Consider the following 21,878-nt stretch of genomic DNA (forward strand, 5'->3'; position numbering starts at 1 on the left):
ATCTTTTCTCATCAGATTATTTTCAAATTGAAATTGAAATCTTTTATAGCCCAATAAGATTTATGCTTCAATTCAACTGACAAGTGACAAGTTTTCCCAAAAATTAGTTTATAAGGGAACATTCCTATCGGTGTCTTATAGGTTGTCCTATATGCCTATAATGCTATATCCAATCTAGTAGACCCATCCATTTTACTAGGATTAACACTCTTTTTCAAAATTCTCTTAATTTCATGATTAGATACTTCTACTAAACCACTATTCTGAGGATGATATGTAGTTGTAATTTTATGTATTATATTATATTTTTCCACCGATCTTGCAACTGTTGCATTTCTAAAATGAGATCCTTCATCGGTATTGATTACTCTCGGCATTCATTCCATATCTTGTAAAAATATTTTTAATTAAAATTCTTGAAACACTTTGAGTATCACATAGAGATAAAGCAATTGCTTCAATGTAATTTGAAACATAATCCACAACAATCATTACGTATATATTTCTGAATGAAGGTATAAATGGTCCCATAAAATCCAATCCCCATGCATAAAAAATTTCAATTTCCAAATTAATATTTAGATGCATTTCATTTCTTCTTGAAATATTACCTACTCTCTAACACGGATCCTATGTTTTGACATTAATTAACATCTCTAAATAGAGTAGACCAATAAAATCCAGATTGTAAAATTTTATGAACAGTTCTCTCATTCCCAAAATGTCCTCAGAATTCAAAATCATGACATTTTTGAATAATCTCTTGAATTTCTTTATAAGGAACACATCTTCTCATCATTAAATCTTTACATTGCTTATATATATAAATCATCCCAAAAATAAGATTTTGCATCATGAATGAATTTCTTTTCCTGTTATTTTGTTAATCCATATGATAAAATACCATTAACAATATAATTTATAATATATGCATACAAAGGTATTTCCCATCTTTTTACAGCATAAAGTTGTCATCAGGAAAAGTTTTATTAATTTCTTTTTCCATATCCAGTATTTCTTATTGTCCTAGCCTTGATAGATGATCATCAATTTGATTATCAATCCCTTTCCTATCAAGTACCATAAAATCAAACTCTTCAATCAGAAGTACCCATCTATTTAATTTTAGTTTAGCATCCTTCTTTTGCATCAAATATTTAATAGCTGAATGGTCAGTATGCATAAAATATTTAGCTTCTAATAAGATTCTATGCATACAAATTGAAGGATTGATTCTTTTAATATCAGCCAATGTCCATCCAAAGGCTTTCTTATATATTTTAAAAATTTCCAACAACTTTTGTTCTTACATATTAGTTAATTCCTAGGATACCATAATAGGTAATATAGATAACTCTCCTAAAAATGCATACTTCAAATGTGTAGGAAGCGTTTTCAGTTCTAGTTCAGGGGATTTCTCAATAGATGAAATCAAATTCTTGTTACTTTCTATAGGATCTAACATTTCAGTTTTTTATTGAACATAATCCATATCCTCTTTACTCACTTCCATAGATTCATCTTGAATTTTATCCTCATCTTGATATTCCATATATTCTTTCTTAAATTTTCTTTCAAAAGTTTTCTTGAAATATTCATGGCTTAAATATTCATTAATATACATTCTGAAGTATTCAATCTCTTGGTATTTTGCGGGGTATCTCATTGATTTTGTAATATGAAATGTAACCTCTTGATCACTAACTCTCATAGTTAGTTCTCCTTTCTGCACATCTATCAAAGCTCTTCTAGTGGCTAGAAATGGTCTTTCTAAAATGATAGAAATTTCTTTATCTAAATTTCTTTATCTTCCATCTTCCTCCATATCTAATACAATAAAGTCCACTGGAAAGATAAATTTATCAGCTTTTACCAAAATATCTTCTATAACTATTTTAGGATAGGTAATCGAACGATCAGCTAACTGCAAAGTTACAGTTATATGTGAAATATCTCATAAGCCCAACTATCTAAAAATTGATAATGACATAAGATTAATACTAGCTCCTAAATCACATAAAGCTTTTCCATAAAATCGTTTGCCAATAGCACAAGGAATTATAAAACTCTTTCAGGATGGAATTATAAAACTTTCAGGATTATTAAGGTTTTCAGGAAGCTTTTTCTGAATTATAGCGCTACACTCTTCGCTGAGTGCAACAATCTCATTATCTACAAACTTTCTTTTCTTATTAAGTATATCCTTCATGAACTTCACATAGCTTAACATTTGTTCCAAAGCTTCAACAAATGGAATGTTTATCATTAATTTCCTCAAAATTTTTAAAAATTTTGAAAATTGATTATCTCTATGTTTCTGCTTCAATCTTTGAGGAAATGGAGGTGATAGTTTTTCTACAGTGATTTTCATTAGCTTAAGAGAATTTTCTGATTTTCATTTTCCGCCTCATCTTTTTCTACTTCAACTTCTTGTTGAACTCTATTTTTTAATTCTTTTCCACTTCTCAGTTGAATAGCTTTAATTTTTTCTTTATTCTGATCTTTAGGATTTACTTCAACATTACTAGACAATGTTCCTTGAGGTCTATTGCTAAGTGTCGTAGCAATACATCCCAATTGATTCTTCATGTTTATGATAACAACTCCTTGACTTTGTAATTGACTATCCATCTGCAATATCAATCCTTCCATTGATAACTTATTCTTCTTACTCTGCAAATTATTAAAACTTGTGGGGTAATAAAATTTATAAGCTGTTTCCTTAATTGTTGGAGTTTCCCAATGGGTTCGCAGTGTTATTTCCCCATTGCATATTTGCAGTATTAGAATTATTGTTACTCCAACCAAAATTTGGATGATTCTTCCGACCAAGAGTATAATAATTGGCATAAGAATTATTAGAACAATTGTTTATTGCAGTTAAAGTCTCATAAGAAGATTGAGATTCTATCATTTGTCCCAATAAGTTTTCTTCAAGCACAAGTGCCGTCTGAGAATAATTTATTCCATATTAGTCTATCTTCTTTTATATAGCAGCTATTTGAGCAGCTAAAATAAATTTAACATTAAAATCATGAATACTAGCTACTCTTTTTGGATTTACCTTTTCAGAGGGCCATTGAAAATTATTAGTAGTTATCTCTTCAATTAATGAATAGGCTTCGGCTTCATCGAATGGTTTTGACATTAATGATCCACTAGCAGCAGCGTCAATTATCGATCTAAAAGATCCAACCAACCAATTATAAAAAAGTTTGATTTATTAACCAATCTGATAACGCATGGTGTAGACACTTTTTAAGGAGATCTTTAAATCTTTCCTAGGCTTTATAAATTGATTCCCCTTTTAAACTGACAAAAAGATGTGATATCATTTCTAAACTTGATAGTTTTTGAAAGTGAAAAATATTTAGATAAGAATTTTTGTGATAAATCTCCTAATGTTCTAATAGATCCAGGTGCTAATGAGTTTAACCACATCTTAGCTTTATTCCTTAGTGAAAAAGGAAAAAGTCTAAGTCTGACAGCATCGTTTGACACTCCATCATATTCAAATGTAGCACACAATTCTAAAAAACTACCAAGGTGTAAATTAGGATCTTTAGTAGGTGTTCCTCCAAACTGATTATTTTGTATCATTTGGATAATAACAGGTTGAAGCTCAAATGAATTGGCAGCTACGACAGGGTTTGGATTACTCAAATGAATTTCATCTATTGTAGGATTTGCATAATCTCTTAAAGGTCTCTGAGGATGTTCATTTTCATTTTCAACATTATTTAAATTGCAAGCCCTTTTACTAAACTGATTTTTCTCTTTTTGTTGTTTTCAAATTTTCCCAACAGTTCTTTCCAACTCAGAGTCGTAAGGTACTAAATTTTCATATCTTAAACTACGCATAAACTGAATAAAACAAGTAGTTAAAAATAAGAAAACAAACTAAAAAAAAGAAAATTTTCAAATTTAACTTCAAACACTCTTTTTTTAATATATTTTTTTATAATAAAATAAAGTAAAATACTAATATTTTCCCTTACTTCCCTTACAATGGTGTCAAAAACTTGATGCGAGATTTTGTATATGCAAATATTTAAGAAGTTGACACCACTCAACGACGCCAAAAACTCAATGTAGGCAGATTTATAATACAAATATAATCCCAATAAAAATACTTTTTATAAAAATGATTTATCTTTTAAAACTCTTTTTAAACTGCCAAATCTCTTTTAATATCAACACAAATATATGTATCGCTCAAGTAATAAAGGGCTCTAACGGAGTCCTAGATATTGGTCCCACAGAGAAGTTGGAAAATCCTAAAATACATTATGAAAATTATTTTATATCAAAAACTAAAAAATAAAAGTAAAGTACAAAGTTTAAAAATTGACTACTTAGGTGAATGCTAATTAAAATGTAGATGCAATACTATAGTAATTAAACTAAACTAAATACTAAACTTTCAAAAGTAAAATTGCAAAAATTAAACAATGTTTTTATTGTGACGAAAAGTTCAAATTTAAGAAGCATCCTTCCACATTACAACGAGTTTATGGTTTGTGAAGAAATTAAATTCATTTGAATATATTTCTATTCTTTACCCTCTTTCGAGTGCTATAAAGAACTTTGACTAATCCAGAGTTTGGTCCTTAATTCTGTGGTTAGGTTGGGAGGATACCAACTACCACTCTAGAGCTCCGACTACTCTGTCCCCTGAGGGCTAGCAATCTTGCATTAGTTTTCAATCAACTGAACCAAATTGAGGGTTTTATCGTATCATCTTAAAATCTTCAATTCTGCATCCAACAAAATATATTTTCCTATTTATTTGCACCCATTCCCATGGATGACATTCCCATGGATGACATACTCCATGGATGACATACTCTCCCATGAAATCAAATGTGATTCTTCTTTTGTTGTAAAAATCATATTTCATTTAGGAAAATATGTCTCTCAATAAGTTTTAACATTTCAATTGGACAGATCAAAAAGTAAATGAAAATTGGAGTTCAAATCATCACAAATTATTATCATTTAAAATCATGAAAAACAAAATCTATTCTTCACAAAACCATATCTTCAAAGTAGGGAGAAGGATAAAAAAGACTACTCATAATCTTGAGAAGGATACAATAAAGCACAAATTTCATATATAAAAACAAATTTACAAAACAAAAAGAAATAAAAATACAACTTATCTCACAATCATTCCCAAGCAAATCCCTAGAAGTTCTCTTCAAGCCTTAATGAAGAAGAAATCTTTCACCTTCTCCCTCCTCTTACAACCCTAGAAGAAAATCTCCTCTTCTCTCTCTCTCCCTAACTCACGCCACTTTCTCTCTCTAACTCACGCCACACACAAAAGCCACCTCCTACAACTCAATGAAGTCTTCTTCTTTTATTTTGGGTTGTCTCCTTTGGAAGAGAATTCAAAATTATCTCCAAAATTCTTTCAAAAAGTCAACTCTTTTGAATTCAAAAGATGTGTCATTTAATCCAAGAGTCATATCCCTTCATAAAAGAATCATTCATAGTGTCTAGATGCATTGAATTACTTCAAGAGGTCTGTAGAACAAGTGCCCCATTGAAAATTCGCGCAAAATTCGTCTGGAACCGCCTTAATTTTAAAAATTTATAACTTGGTGTTGAAAATTGATAAAAATAAAAGAAAAGTACAGTGTGCTCAGTGAATAGAGGGGAACAATTTGGACTAAAAATTACAATTAGTTTCCTAATATTTATTTTTAAATTAATTAAATACTCTAAAATTGTTTTAAATCATAAGTAATTAAATATTAATCACAAAAATATGATATTTTGAGGGTTCATTCTCATATGTCTATGGTTGTTCTCTGATTTTTTCAAAGTTGAAGGACACCTCTAACATTGGAAACCCTAATTTTCAAAGTAAGCCACCCTTATTTTGCTTAAAATAATTCTAAAAAATAAAATATAAATAAAAATTACAAAAAATTGGTTTGGTAGGTTCACTGTGGTCAGAGGAACTTAATAAAAATAAAAGTCAAATTTTAAAAATGCAAAACCATTTTTTCTATTTTAAAATTAAGAAAAATATCGATAATAAGAAAAAGATAAAATAACTCAAAAAAATTATCAAAATAAACAAGGTTGACGAAAAATGACCTTAGGAATTCCCTGTAAAAATTGTAAAGCCATAAAAAAATTTTTTATTGTAAAATGGATTTTTTAAATAAATAAGTATTTTGATTAAAATAATTATAGAAATTAAAATATAATTCAAAAAATTATAAAATTAGTTTGGGGAATTCCTTAAGACCGAAGCTATCTAAGAAAAATAAAATTGTTGTAAAAAATAAACAAAAGTTTAGTTTTAGCCTATTTTCTTAATTATTTATTAATTAAAAATACCAAAAATCACAAAAAATGCAAAATGTGTCAAAATGACATAAGTCACTTCCTAATTGAAGAAAAAAACTTTAAAAATATTTCATAATTTTTTGAGATTATAAAAATATATTTTAAGTAATTAAATTTATTTTCCTATATTTTTTAATTAAAAAAATATACAAAATAGAATAAAAATCATACAAATATGAAATTAATTTCTTTGGGTTCTCTGAAGTCACAGAGATTAAAGAAAAATATGAAAGGCAATTTTCAAAATAAAAAATATTTATTTATTTATTTATTGAGTAAAAAAATTATAATAATAAAAAGATAACTAAAAAAATCCTAAAAATTGGACTAATTAGTCCTCTATCTATTTGAATCTCCTAAATTTTTTGTAAGGACCAAGGATGTTTCTCAATTAAGTAAATGAATTAACTTTGAAAATCCTTATTTTTTAGCTAAAATAATTCTAGAAAATAAAATAAAAATTTGAAAAATATAAATTCTTCTTTGGTGTCTTAATTAACCCATATGTTGGTCACCCATCCTTTTCTTCCTCCAGTTGGAGAGTTAGCGAGTCAGAGGATCCAACCTCATCACTATCAACCATGAACCTCTTCCTTGAAAGAAGCTACTTCTTTCAACTTACCCCATTGAGTCGGGCTTTTTTCCTCCAGCTTCCTAGCCTCTGAGCGTTTCTTCGCACTCCCTGGCCAACTCACTCCAAAGGCCTCTCTCAACACTTCTTTGATAAGGGCTTCTAATGGAAACTCTTGCTGCTCGCCATCGCTGTTACTTAGAGCTGACCGACCAAACCAACAGACTCGTAAGAAATGAAACTGATTAAAACATCTTATGTGCCCTATTTATAAAAGGCCATGGACACAAAAATTAAAGATTTTTCATTATTAAAGAACTAATTTTGACATAAATGAATTGGGTTTTTTTTTTTAATTTCTCTTGTTTTGATTACACTATGGCTTCTTGGAAAAAAAAAAGAATCCCGGGAACAAAATATGTGTACTCATAATGTGTCAGCACGATTCGCAGAAGAATCCAATGGATCTAGAAAATAAAGTACAGTCAAAGATGGTTCAACAGAAATCAATGGTTACAATAACACAAATCCACGTAATCTCTTATCAAAGCAAAGGCACTCTAAGAAATTCACGGATCCTACTGAACAACGAATCACTTTTCTAGCACTGACCCCCTCCGGGACCGGACTACCTAATCCCTCGAGATAACACTACAGATCATCTTCAAGAAAAACCTCAAAGACTGCCACCCCCCAGACCAAGATTGCTAACACATAATTTGACTGACCAAAGTCCCTTAGATAAGCCGATCAGAGCTCTATTTCAAACAACTGGCATATAGAGGTAGCCATGTAAGAGACCTCCTTTTATTTTATTTGTATTTATTTCTGACCAAACTACCTCGTGAGGGTCATTATTTCAAATAGGGGCATGCATGTTATTGTATACATCATACCCCCTAGTCTATAAATAGGGACTAATTTATTGATTGAATGGCTAATAAACTATCCAAGCTAACTTTGATTGTTTTTCTTTCTCTCTCTCTTTCTCATCTCTCACTCTCGTATGCACTATTGCATGGGTGTGCTTTTGGGATAGTTTCAGATTGAACGATTAGAAGGTTGGTACGTGAACACTCACAAAAGGCTTGAAAAACATACAACCGGTGGGAAATTATATTCAACGAAGCTTAAGATTGAATTTCTAGCCATTCATCAATTCGTTTATTGTGTTTTCTTGATTGTGATACTTTAACTCTCCACGTAATTATTCTATTCCTTACAGATTTATAGTTAAATTTTATTTTTTTATTAACTTACTGTAGTTGTTGTGTACTGTTTTACAGCAATAGACTTTTTTACCATGTACTGTTTTAAAAGCGTGTTTGTGAGTTCATTTTGCTTGCAAGTGATATCGGTATACAAATTTGAAAGCTAGAAAACACGGTATAAAATTTTCTAGTCGTTAAAAGTATTTTGCAAACATCTCGCATCTGCACAAATATTACTTTAGGAAAATAGATTATAAAAATATAAAGAAGCACATTATCTACAAACCGAACTATTTGATTTTATTAGTGAAGTTTGTATAATTATAAACCTTAAAAAGGAAAAAATATTACATCAGTATTACGCACGTAGAAGTTACACATAAATAACACACAATAACACATGAATAACACGGAGAATATTCCCGACAGAGAAAAAACGGCGCAATAACACGGGGGAATATTCTCCCCCGTGTTATTCATGTGTTATTGCATGTTATTCATGTGTTATTGCATGTTATTCATGTGTTATTCATGTCTTGTTGATGTGTTATTGTGTTATTATAACACCAGAAATATTCTCATGACACAATAACACATGAATAACACATAATAACACATGAATAACACGGGGGATAATATTCTTCGTGTTACTGCACCGTTTTTTTCTCTCTATCGCACGGAGTGTCGTGACGTGATTTCATTGGCTACACACGTTACTCTACGTGCGTAGTACTGATGTAATATATTTTCTAGAGAATTAAAAAAAATTAAATAAAAAAAATATTAAAATGTGAAAAAAAAAGGGAAAAGATAGAAAAAACAATGCAGCAGCAATTACAGCAGAAACTTCTTCCTACCTTCCCAGATAGCTCAATCGCATCCACTTTCCTCCAATTCTTCAACCTCAATCAAAATTCCTGAACTAACACCCACAACTAATAATAGAAGCCCATCCAACCACCAAAATGATATTCTAATCTCCAACAAATGGATGCCACTGGCCTCCTACCATAATAATAAGACACCTAATCCGCACGCCATCATCTCTTTTCAGCATCAAGCCAACCAAAATAACAACTAAAGCTGCTACAAGAAATCATTTCCTGTGACCCAACCACATGAGAATCGAACCAATCAGGCACAGATGTCATCAAAGAGAAAACTTTTCTTCCTTCTCATCTTCATCTCATCCACCTTCTACATCTTCAACTTTCTCAAAATCAGAATCACCACCACAAGAAGCCCCTCCATGCGCCTAGCAAAAATCCCCCGCACCCCCAAATACTCACCATTTGTGCCTCACAAACTCACGAATCAAGCTACCTTCCAAGAAGAGGAGCCATTCACACCCAAAGAGCTCGACTTTCTCTCAAACATTATAACCCGGAATCAAAACCGCAACCTCCTCTTCTTTGGCCTCAACCCGCAATTTCTCCCCCTTGCGGAAGCTACCACTGGCGGCTCAGTGATCTTCCTGGAAGATGATGCTGAAAGGATTCAAAGATTTCGCCTTAGAACAACATATAGAAATGTTACAGTTCATATGGTCAGATATAATGAAGTGGCTGGCGGAGCTTATGAGCTGCTCCGGCATGGAAGAGAGGAACCAGATTGCGGTCGCAAAACTAGTAAATTTTTCGGTGAGACGAGATGCAGACTGGCATTGAGCTGCCTTCCGCAGGAGGTTTATCGAAGGAAATGGGATGTTGTTGTGGTCGATGGGCCTAGGGGAAACTGGCCAGATGCGCCGGGTAGAATGGCTGCAATCTACACGGCGGCCGTAATAGCGAGGATGGGAAGTGGGACTGATGTGGTCGTGCATGATGTGGATAGGATGATTGAGAAGTGGTTTTCTTGGGAATTCCTCTGTCATGATAACTTAGTTTCTGCAAAAGGGAAGTTGTGGAATTTTAGAATTAATGGGACCTTTCAGTCTGATGGCTTTTGTCCTGTAAAGAAAGTTCAGATTATGTAAGAATGCTTATGCTTCAGGTGTGATGCTAGAAGGAAAACTCTAGTAAACACGCCAACAAAACTAGCCTCGGAAGTTATTAATTCCGTATGTAGTGCAGGAATTGTTTTTTCATTGAACATGTTTCAGCATTATAGGAGATGAAAACATGGATGCTAAAGTTCTGCAACAATTGGGCAACTAAAATTTCGGAACTAGCTTAGTGTTTGGCTTGCACTTTATTTCCAATTCATAAAAAAATTGGAATTTACTTTTGATTTAGGAGTAAAAATGGTATAGGAGGAACTGAGTCATGATGTTGGATTTTAAATAAGTGAGGGAATTGACTTTGCGCTGCGTTGCAAGTTACAACTCAATGTTATAGTGAGAATGTGAATTTGGCTTTCAAGCCAATCTCTGAAGTTATACGAGGGTTAGTGTATGAGAATAAATACAATGCAAAAATTAACATTTGATTACTAAATTGCAAAAAAACAAAAAAAAAAAAGAAAGAAAAGAAAAAGGTATGAGACAATAGAAATTGATGTATCATGGCTTAATTACAATTGGTCTAAATTTAGCATTTGTGTTCTCTTCTTCTTGAATTTCGCTAACTCCTATATTGTAGAGGAAAAAAAAGGTAAATCAAATCTTTGGGCAAAAAATCTTTTCGACAAGCCCGCTTCTCTTTAAGTTGGAAAACTAAGACTCCTAGCACAAACCACATTGTCATGTTAGAATATCTCTAATAAATCGATCATCAAATGAATAAAAGGCCTTTTGAAAAAATTACAACCTTAATGTACAGTCTTGAATTAAACTGGAAGAATATGACATCAAGCACATAATAAATTGGAAAGAAGAAAGGGTGTAACCCAGGGCAAACCAAGAAGAATAAAAGACAAGACAAAATAATTTTTTATAGTTACATTCTTCCAAGGATAAAACCACTAATAGCTATAAAAAAGCTTTCTAGTACAGATCCCACTATCTACTTATATTTAGGTGTAATTGGCTAACTAATCATAACCACTTAAATCTTTGATAAAATCAACATAATCAAGTTGAATAAGATTAGTTAGGTGCTGTATATTGAAAAGTGTATTGTGTCATAGCATGCCATGCTACACGATATTCTTTTTGCTTCATAACGACTCGACCTGAGTTAATGAACTGGAATATCATCAAGCAGGTGGTATTCATAATTATCAAATATGTTTCATGTTAGAGATATTTCAATTTACGAGGTAGAGAAATGATGCATTATTATTTATCTTCTGGGCTTAAGGAATGTACGAAGTTTGCATGTATTCAATTTGGAATACGTGTCGATTTGACAACATTCATTTCATGAATAAAACTTGAAAAGGTCACCCACATTGAATGCTTTAAACAATCATTTTGTGTTGTTTTGTGCTTATAGTGTTGAGCACTTGTGAAAGATAGTTCTTAACATTCTGAAGCACGAAGTTGAAGTCTATAACATTTTGTTCGTATTCTTTGTTGTGTACTTTTAGTAGATCAGCAAGTTCAACAATATGATTTGGTGCCTTGTAAACAGTATTGAATAAAGATCTCTCATTTGAGCAATTTGACATAGAGTTGTAATAGTGCTTATCATGAAGAAGGACTTCATCCCATTATTTTATTTGCTCTCCTACTAAACACTAATCATGTTTTTAAGGGTCTAGTTCACCACTAAGGCTTTTCCTAGCATATGGAGATGGTTGGTTGTGCTCATTTTGTGTTATTTGTATAATATTTTCCACAATACTTGCCACAAGTAACTCATGATTTTGACATCTATATATAGAGTGAAACTTCTATGAAGCCCATGTAGTCGGACGAAAACTCTAAAATATATTTTGGCAACCTTAAAGGCACCCAATATTGACACAAATTGGCTCAAGTCCTCCCAAATTATATCATGATTTGGCAAAATGTAAGAGCTTTTGCTTTTTGGTTGCCTTTTGTTAGTTTGGTAGGTTTCATAATATCCTGCGAATCAACAAACATTTTGGTGAAGCTTAAGCCAAAAGAAAAAAGTTGCCAACTGGGCTACAATTTTAACTCGATTTGTGTGGGAAACTATTCCTTCAAAATGCATATATATTATTAAGTATGCATAAAGAAATTTTTAGGAATGCATAGTTATTTAAATTTAAAAAGAAATCCTTGTCTAAAGTAGTTGTGAGGAATATGTGCTTTGGCAGTATAACACTTCCTGGGATTTGTGATATCATCATCATCAACACACTACTCCTTAGTGGATTAAATTCTGGTGATCATTAGTTTATCAGAACCAACAAATTAGCTCAGATGCTACTTTAGTGTATTTGTTAGTTTTATGTCTAAAGATGAAGCAAACTTTTTTCATTAAAATTATCCATCATATGTGCAACAAGTTAAGTGTTTTTTTTAATTATAAAAACATCAGTGACTTATAATTACTTCATAAAATAAACTCTCGCTGAACTAAATAGTTTTAACATTTTAGTATTCTCACTAATATGTTTATTTTCAATTCAAATGTTGATTACATATATCAATGTTTTTGTTCTTTTCTCTTTTTGCTTTATTTTTAAATGGAGTCACCAGTCTTTGGATTATTATATACTTCTCTATTCCGAATATATCTCTTTTCTTGATATTATGTACATTCAGGAGGAGAGAAACCAGAAAAAAATGGGCATACGACAAAAAATGACAAACTAGAGAAAGAACGTGAGAGCTTACGTGTGATAAACATTGCAAGGATAGGTCAAGTATGTTCGCCCAAACAAGATCAGACAGCAGAAACTTAGACTAGTATCTATTGAAGAATACCTATGTTGACTACCAAAAACAAAGATTCATGTGTGTTTGACTATTCTAGGGTCTAGAGTGCTCCCAATGGAATATATCCCACTTAGTTAACTACATCTTGGGGGTTGCCCAAGAATACTCATGATCCAAAGGAGTATTGCTTACATTTGTAGTGACGACTAGCACAAGGCTATCAAAGGATGGTTATCTCATAGGGGAATGTCCCAATGCTTTCAAATCTCCTACTAAGCCATGGGCGGAGAGTGAGTCTCTCACAGTTCCTTATGTGGATAACAGACTCATTAGCATTTGAAGCCTCATTGAGGAGCCTTCTAACAAGCTAGACACACTAGACAACCTCCTATAGATTAATGAGCTTAAAACCTTTTGAAATTATTTCCTAAGGCCTATGACATTCCTTGAGAAATTTCATAAAATTTTGAATAATTTATACTTGATTAAATTTTATTGTTAAAATTTTAAGATAAACATCAAACTAATAAAATATATCTTAATACTATAGAAATATTCCCTTAAGTCGTAGGCCAGTAAAACAATATCTCATTAAATCTCGAGTCAACTTTGAGTAATTGAACTTTTAAGAGTTTATTATTCGTTTTAAATTTTAAATAATTTTAAACTTTAAAATTAGTTTCAATTTTAAAGTTTAAATTTTAACTTTAAAATTAGTTTCAATTTTAAAGTTTAACGAGAGACTTGGAAAAGTAGCAAGCAGTTCAGTAAAAATTTGGCAAGACTTTCAAGCTTATGATAATTTTTTGAAATAAATGAATTATTTTAGTGCAATAATTATAAAAGCTCTCTTTATTAAAAATAAAAAAAATTTATAATTTCTTGAGTTTTCTATCTTATTATAATCTAATGGTTAAAATATAAATATTTTTTAATCTAATTTGAAATATCATGAATTTTTTAATTTTTAGGGTTTAAAAATTAATTTAAGGGGGTTAACTTTTTCTAATTTGTAAATAATTATTTCTTAAGATTTTTAAAGATTTTAAGAAAATTTTGTGTAATTTAAAATAATTTTTAGTTATTTATTAATTACTTTAGGAAGAAAATTGAAAATTATAAAAAAAATAAATTTAAAGTTTAATATAATTCTGATTAAGGTGATATTGCACAGAAAATTTAATTATTTATACGTTAATTTTCATTTCTTAATTTTTTTTAATAACTTTGACTTATAAAAAAATTTAAATATTACAATTAATTTAAAAATGTATAATATTTTACAGAGAGCCTTGCAAAGTCATCCCAAAGCTTCTGTAAAATATTTATGGTTTTAAATGCTCAATATTTTCTTATAATTTAATTATTTTGGTTCTCATATTAATGATTAGAATAATTTGCACTAGATTTCTGCAAATCATATTCTATTGAAGTAAACCAATGAATAGTGCGTTCTACTATTCTAGGTCAGAAAAGACCTAAAAGTGTTTATGTGACCATATTGGTGGTATTTTACCATTTAATATTTTAAATTATATTTATATTTTTAATTTATTAGTTTAGAAGGCTCAATATCGACTTTAATATGTTCAAATTTTGTTGAAAAATTTACAATAGTCTTCATATAGCATGAAAATATTTTAGACAAAATTTGAAAATTAGATATTTATGTATTTTAGTTTAATTATTCATCAAATATTTTATTTATTTGATGAATAGTGTATCAAAAATATTTTGATATAAATTTTATTTTTAAAATATTGAGCTTTGTTAATTTTAGTCTCCTGTAGTTTTTTTTTTATAATTTTTATAGATTATATTTTATTTGAATTAATTTTCAAAGTTTATATAATTTTGTAAATTATCAAGCCATGTTTCCTAATACATAAAGCTATTAGTCGCTGGTAAAAAAAGTACTACAAATGATTTGCTCTGACAAGTTGGAATGATGTTAAGGAGGAAGGCCTACTATAGGCATGGTTTTATATCAAATCAAATCAAATTTTGATCTCATTTATTGTCCACTCCATCTCTTCATTCATATCCAAATTTTGTTATACATTATGTCTGGGTTGAGCTCGACTTAGCCAGGAATTAGGCTTCACTTGAGCTTAAGATTAAAATTAACTCAATTTTAATATAAATCTATTTTTACTCAAACCAAAATTAAAATGTCAATACTATTTCAATCAACTTAAACTAAAAAAAAATGAATCAAAATTTAACTTAATCGAAATGAACCCAAAATTATCATAGTGCTTGTAGCTCATTGAAATTTTTGGAATTTTATTCCAAAACCAACATCATGATCATTACTATGTTGAAAAAATGCAAAGCAAGTTTGGTGACGATTTGACACCAATTTTACTTGAAATTTTGAACCTCATGTTTTTATGCATGAAAGTTTGGTCCTATAAAAAAAAATTGTCAATGAAGCATCAATTGTCAAAATAGATTGCACTAGTGTGTGGAGATCATCAAATCCTTTTAAATGAGACCTCCTTTGTCTAAAAAAAAATTTCATGTAGGTGTACATAAAGACTATGATAATTTGGACAATAAAAATAACAACAACAACATTGCAATAAAAATTAAATCTAAACTTAAGACTTAATTCAAACTTAATTTAAGAAAAAATTAGAATGAAAACTTAATTGGAATTATTTTAATGACCAACAATTCCAAGAATATTAGCTTTATTTGTTAGAAATTCATGTTAGAACTTTATGACACAAATTCTAAAAATATATAATAGTCAAGATCTTTTAAATTCATGATTTTTACATATCTATAATAAGTAACACATACCTGTATTCATGATGATAAGATTTTATCTTGATAAAATTTGATCTTGAAGAGATGAAATTTCTCTCTCTAATCCCTTGAAAATTTCTGTACTTTCTAATGGAGGTAAATGTACGGGGTGTGTTAAGAAGAGAGAAGACCCCATTATCTGAATTATTCTTTATTTAATCACCATCCATCAAGGAGTTACTAACCAATAGGATGTATGATAATTTAATAAATTAATTAAATATTATTATTAAAATCAATGACATAAGTTAGTAACACCTATTCATTTTAGGGATTACATGAGTTACAAAATTAATATCATAAGTTATGACATAAGTTATGAGTTAAGATAATTAATAACTTAAATTATCATAAGTTAAAAAATAAATATCATAAGTTATCATAAGTTATGAGTTAAGAAAATAAATAACTTAAGTTATCAAAAAAAAAATCTCATAAGTTATTAAAATAAATTTGAGCCATAAATTGAAATTTAACATTTTATATCACTTAAAATATGTCATACTATATATTTAATAATTTATATGAATATACAAACATGTAGCCATTATTTAGGCACCGAAAAAAATTTATTATTTTTAAAAAACTGTTAGCTATATGAGTGTATGAAATTATGTTATACACGTAAATATCTTTCAAATGAAGACCCCCACTCAACTTTCTCGTATTCTCTTTCATTCTCACTTTTCCCACTTTATTTCTGTCTCATGTGGGTCAAAGCCCACATACTTTTTTTCTCTCCTATGCAAGTCAAATCGAGTTTACCCGCATTTCAACACATGGTCAATGCCTCACATTCTCCTCCAATTCACCAAGCGGTCAAAGCCCTTTCTCCCATTTCCTCCGTAACACATCTCACCCCTCTTATCCCTCTTCTACGACTACTTCCAAGCAAATCTTATTGAATATGTAACAGTTCTCTATGTTTAAAGAAGTGAGATGACACCAATTAGAATTGCTATTTATCATATAGTTGAAAAAGAATAAAAGTCAGTTCCATATTTCCTTAGATATGAGTTGAAAGAAGTTAGAAATTTTTTCGAAGAGAACAAATTTTAAAGAAAGAAATAACTTAACTGGTCATAGAAGCCAACATGGAATTTTATCTTGATTTTTGTTTGCATAATTTTCTCGAGTTTCAAAATGATACGGTGAATCTAAAATCTTAATATTTTGTCCCTAATCTGGGAGAAGGCATCAACAAAAACAAATATGCTTATAACTCAAAAAATTTTAGTTTGTTTTGAACGAAAACTTTATTTGCTTTAAACATATTTTTTAAGATTTAAATAAAATTTAACTCAATCCACATCTAGGTAAATCAACTGTAAACCCTAGGTTAATCAACAAAGAATTAAAACTAAAGTCGATAAACACTCCTAGAGTAATATAATGTGGAAACCTATATTAGATTACTATATACATATACATTATTGCTAAGGACTATGACATGTAATTCCCCAATGCTTGTTAACAACTGAGATTATGTAGGAGCCCTAAAATGAAGTAACTCATGATTACTAAAGAAGGCACATCTAACTATACATTCGTCAAGTAGGACTACATTCACCATCGCTATGAAAATAGTGGTGACCTTTAAGTATTTGATTGGTCGATAGTCTAAGGCTACTGATTAAACAAAGGTAATAAAATATTACTGGTATCATGACTGGGGGTGTCATACTAAATTTTTTTGTTAGTCCACACATATTTAGTCTTCAGATATATCTCAAAATTTCCTTAAATATAGGATTTCAAATTTCATCTCAAATTCTACAATAATTGTCCCTCTAATCTAAAAATCATTCCAACTAAGTTTGTTACTTTAATTTAGAAAACAAATTATATTTAAACATCAAATAAAAGAAAATTTTTCCAAACGTCTTTAATCCAATTGATTTTAGTTCGAGCTCTTCATATCTTATTATGTCCAAATCATTATGATGTTATCTTTGGTCCATCACGGTCTTACTCTCTTTAAGCACAATCTAATTTTAACCTCCATGGTACACATCCCTCTTAGGTTGCAATATTTAAAAAGATTTATTTTTGAAATTCAAGAGTTAGCATTTACAGTTCAGTGATGATGAGCTATAGAAAACAATGATAAGGATTGATCTATATAAAACATGTCACTTGACTCAATTAATCTGAATAGTGGATTTGTCATTATGTATGGGATGGGCTTTGATCATCTTGAAAAGACCTATAATAGTCTTAGCTTTCAATTGTGGACTTCCAAATCATGAATAAAAATGTGTCACCAATGGATTTCAAACTGTAATTTGAAGAAGAATCCCTTCTCTTAAAGAGGGGAGCTCTTTAAATTTCTCCTCATTTTCACTATTTTTGCTAATGTTGCTCTTAGAATGATAAATTGTTCTAAAAAATGAAAATTGATAAAGTCTTTGAACTTTATGTGGTCCTTTAAGAAATTGAGGTAATGGGTGAAATATTTAATTTTCCATCAAGTTTTTAAGTAGGATCATCTTTCAAAATTACCATAATGTTAATTAATACTCAATGGGGATGTAATAATAGGAGGCTGACAAAATGTTCAAATAGGCTATGAAGGAAAGGAAACTAGCTTAGAAGAAGAACAAGTTTAACTTACCTGAAATCTCTGCTCTATTCAAGGGAAGTAAGATTCATCTATTTTCTGAGGTACAAGAAAAAGATAGGCGTGGAATAACTAATTATATTGAGTATGAGCCCCCTAGTAAAGAAAAAAAAATCTCATTTTGCTCATCAACTGATAATATTTTATAGAAAGAAAATGAGAAGGAATATTGACATGCCTAAAAATTACCTCTAGTTTATGATCATTTTTAACGTTATTGCACTTTAAATGAAGTTATTTTGCATGTCTTTAGTTCTAGTTACAATAAATGGAGTTTTTGAGAAAATGGAGCAAAAATGGTGTAATTCGGAGTCAAATCGAGCGAGAAAGAAAATTCTGACCTGACGCATTTTGATATGTCATTCTATGCTTAATTTCCTTTACAAGTATGAAATGTTTTGAATGAATTTGCACTTTAAAGAAAGGTTAATTTCATGCTTTTCTTGTAGTTATATGATTAGAGAAGAATGGAGCTGAAATGGGTAAAACAAAGAGAAACGGGGGAGCTGCTAGTAGGGTGGTGCCTAAACACCAATCTCACCCAGTTCTAGCACCATGGTGCCACATTCTGGTACTTAGGAACTAGAAATGGTTTTGGATAGCTTCTAGATGCCCCATGGAGTTATAAGGCAACTTTTGGCACTGAGAAGGGCGCCTTTAAACATTTCAAACTCTTGAAATCTCCAAGAACATTTAGAGGTCATAGATAGGAGTAGAAGGTGTAGATTTCTATATTTTCTGAAGAGATTGGATAAGGATTTTGTCAGATATTTGTAAGGAATTTTATGAGCATTTAGTGAATCAGCAGGAAACTTTGCCGGCGGGATTTTCTTTCTTTCTGAGGAAAAAAGCTAGATATTTTGTTCTTCATTATCTTACAATTATTGTAAAAACTTTCTAGTGAATCTGCTTTAATTTAAATGAAGTTTTTTTGTTATGTTTTCTCCAAGATTATTGAGTAGTTTTCCTTACTCTTTCTCCATGTGATGAGAATTAATCATGTGGGGAATTAGAAGAATTTGAGGATTTCTTTTATTCCAAAATTTTGATGGTGTTTTTGCTAGTTTTTAATTTACTTTGTAAATTGACCATTTGTAATGTTAAAATCTATCACTAAACATAATGATCCGGAAGTGTTATGATTTCACACAACTAGTGAATACCACATAACCCTTAGGATGGGAGGAGACTTACTCCAAGTGGGAGTGCAAATAGATAGGGAGATAAGTTTTGATGGGAGTAGAATTAGTGACTCTAGGGTAACAGGCTAGAACCTTTACTGATTTGATCTAGAGTTGGAACCTGAGTCATGGTTAGCCTTATAGAGAGGGTAGAGTAGGTAATCTGGAAGTAACAGGCTAGAACCTACCCAACATAACCATATCAATTAGGAACTTAACTTTAGGTTAGCCAATGTTCTTTATGCACTTGAGAGAGGGTAAAGAATAGTTATGCTCCTATTTGGCACAAAATTACATTTAAATTTTAAACATTTGATTCTTACACTAATTATGATCTCATTTCAAGAGGAAAGGGATTTTGATTATATAAAAATTTTCCAAAAATTAACTAGTCTCGTTAGATTAGGTTTTCATTTAATGTAGTTAACTTTATTTTTAGAGTAAATTAGTGAATTTAGGAAAACCAAACTTTTAGAAAATTTCATAATAAGACCTGATAAAAGTAGACTAGAATTAGCTTAAGGGAATTCTTACCTCGCTTTTCATTGGGATAAATACTAGGGTTTTTAAGGAAAACCCTATATTACTTGAAATGATACATATAATTGCGTAGAACCCATAATGTGTGAAATATAAATCAAATTCTAAATTTTACAACATATAAATTTTGAAAACTAGTGGTCCAAAGAAAACGAGTCAAGTTCTTGGCCAGGAAACAAAATAACTACATAATTGCAGGACGAGTCATGTTTTAGGTGCCGTGTCAGAAAAGCTACAGTAAGAACTTTAGGAGAACCCGTATGACTTAAATTTAGAAGTAATAGTATTAATATATATTGTGTTTAATTATTGTGTGTTTATTTCAAAGAAAATCCAAAATACCAAACAAATTATTGAGTTCTTGAAGTGCTGGATATCTTTCCAGGCATAGTTCAAGAGATGTAGACCTTGAAGCTTATGAACAAAAACTAGAGAGAGCTTTTAGAAGGATTACTAATAAAAAAGTCTCCATGAGTTTTTTCAAAAAATTGCCAATCAACAAGATAATGAATATTCAATTTTGGATTATAATACTAGAAGCTTTGTTAGAGTAAACCACAAAAGGTTAACAAATTTTTATGAGGTTGATATGTTGAATATTTTAACTTCTCAGTTTGTAGATATTGCAAGAAAGTTAGATCAATACGTAGAAAGTTATCCTCAAGGACCCCTAATTATTGAGAAAAATTCATTTGGACAATGGATTGAGACTAACTCTTATGAAACTAGCCATGAGATACACAATCCTGATTCCAATTAATACAACCCAAGTTGGGAGAATCATTCCAACTTTAGCGGGAATAACAATTTTGGAGGAAGAAACAAACTGTGGGAATATTATCAATTTAATCAAACATGTAATTAAAATCATTAGAGAAATTTTAACATTGGACTTTGATTTCCTCATAGATTTAACTTCAACCCACAAAATGAGGAGGAGTTATTAGAAGAACTTGTTATTCAAATGGAGAGTCAGCTGTAGAGTCAAGTGGTTGTAATAAGAAATAGAGAAAACCAACTAGGGTAGATTTTCAACTCAATTAACAATCATTCTTAATTTAATTTCAACCCACAGACTGAGGAGTATTGTTAGAAGAGGTTGTTATTAAAATATATAGTCAATTGGAAAGTTAAGGGGCAACAATAAGAAATATAGGAAACCAACTAAGCCAATTATTAATTCAATTAATAATTATCCTTCAGAGATTTTACCTGGTGACCATAAGATAAATCCTGAGAAGAATGGTGGGGAAGATAAGGCTAACAAACTAAGACGTGGAAGAGAACTGGAGGATATGGTTCAAAAGAAAGTTGAGTTGAGAAAAGAGGAAAAGGAGATTGAAAGACCAATGGAAGAAATTCTTAAAGAATTAGAAAAACCTATTTCTTCCACCAAGATTAACATAGAAAGTCCACCTCCACCATTTCCTCAACCCTAAGGGAAAGAATTAGAAGATAACTTGGTATAGAAGAGTAACCTAGTAGAATATAATCCAAAATCTAAATCTTCTAAAGAGAATCAATCCAAAATTTAGGAGAGCTTGAATTATCATATAAAGATCCATTTCTTATAAATTTTAAGGATAATATTAATATGAAACTTGAGAAAATCATTGGAAGAATATTAGATCTAGAAAGAAAAACAAGAAATAATAATCTAAATCAATCTGAAAAGGAAAATCTGATAGACAAACTAAAATTCAAAGATTTAATTGGACTCTCAGGATCCAAAAAAGATTGGTTGATTGATCAGGGATTAATTAAATGAAATTTTGATTTAGGAGGAATCCTTTGTCAGGCTGATGACATTAAAATAAGTGCATCATGGGTGGCAATCTGTTGACCTCTT

The 21,878-nt window shown here is 30.3% G+C and overlaps 1 protein-coding gene across 1 annotated transcript; it reads left to right on the forward strand.

Annotated features, from left to right (window-relative positions):
- The first annotated feature begins 9,087 nt into the window (after positions 1 to 9,087).
- LOC110023140 (probable methyltransferase At1g27930) lies at positions 9,088 to 10,518 on the forward strand. The gene has a single exon (XM_020722402.1). It carries the CDS (start codon positions 9,290 to 9,292, stop codon positions 10,118 to 10,120), a length of 831 nt encoding a protein of 276 aa, XP_020578061.1. The 5' UTR covers positions 9,088 to 9,289; the 3' UTR covers positions 10,121 to 10,518.
- The last annotated feature ends 11,360 nt before the right edge of the window (positions 10,519 to 21,878 follow it).

The sequence above is a fragment of the Phalaenopsis equestris genome, unplaced genomic scaffold (assembly GCF_001263595.1).
Source record: "Phalaenopsis equestris unplaced genomic scaffold, ASM126359v1 Scaffold000216, whole genome shotgun sequence".
Lineage (NCBI taxonomy): Eukaryota > Viridiplantae > Streptophyta > Magnoliopsida > Asparagales > Orchidaceae > Phalaenopsis > Phalaenopsis equestris.

What these genes read in the sequence shown, in the direction of transcription:
- LOC110023140 (XM_020722402.1), top strand. Translation starts at nt 9,290, where the DNA reads ATGTCATCAAAGAGAAAACTTTTCTTCCTTCTCATCTTCATCTCATCC.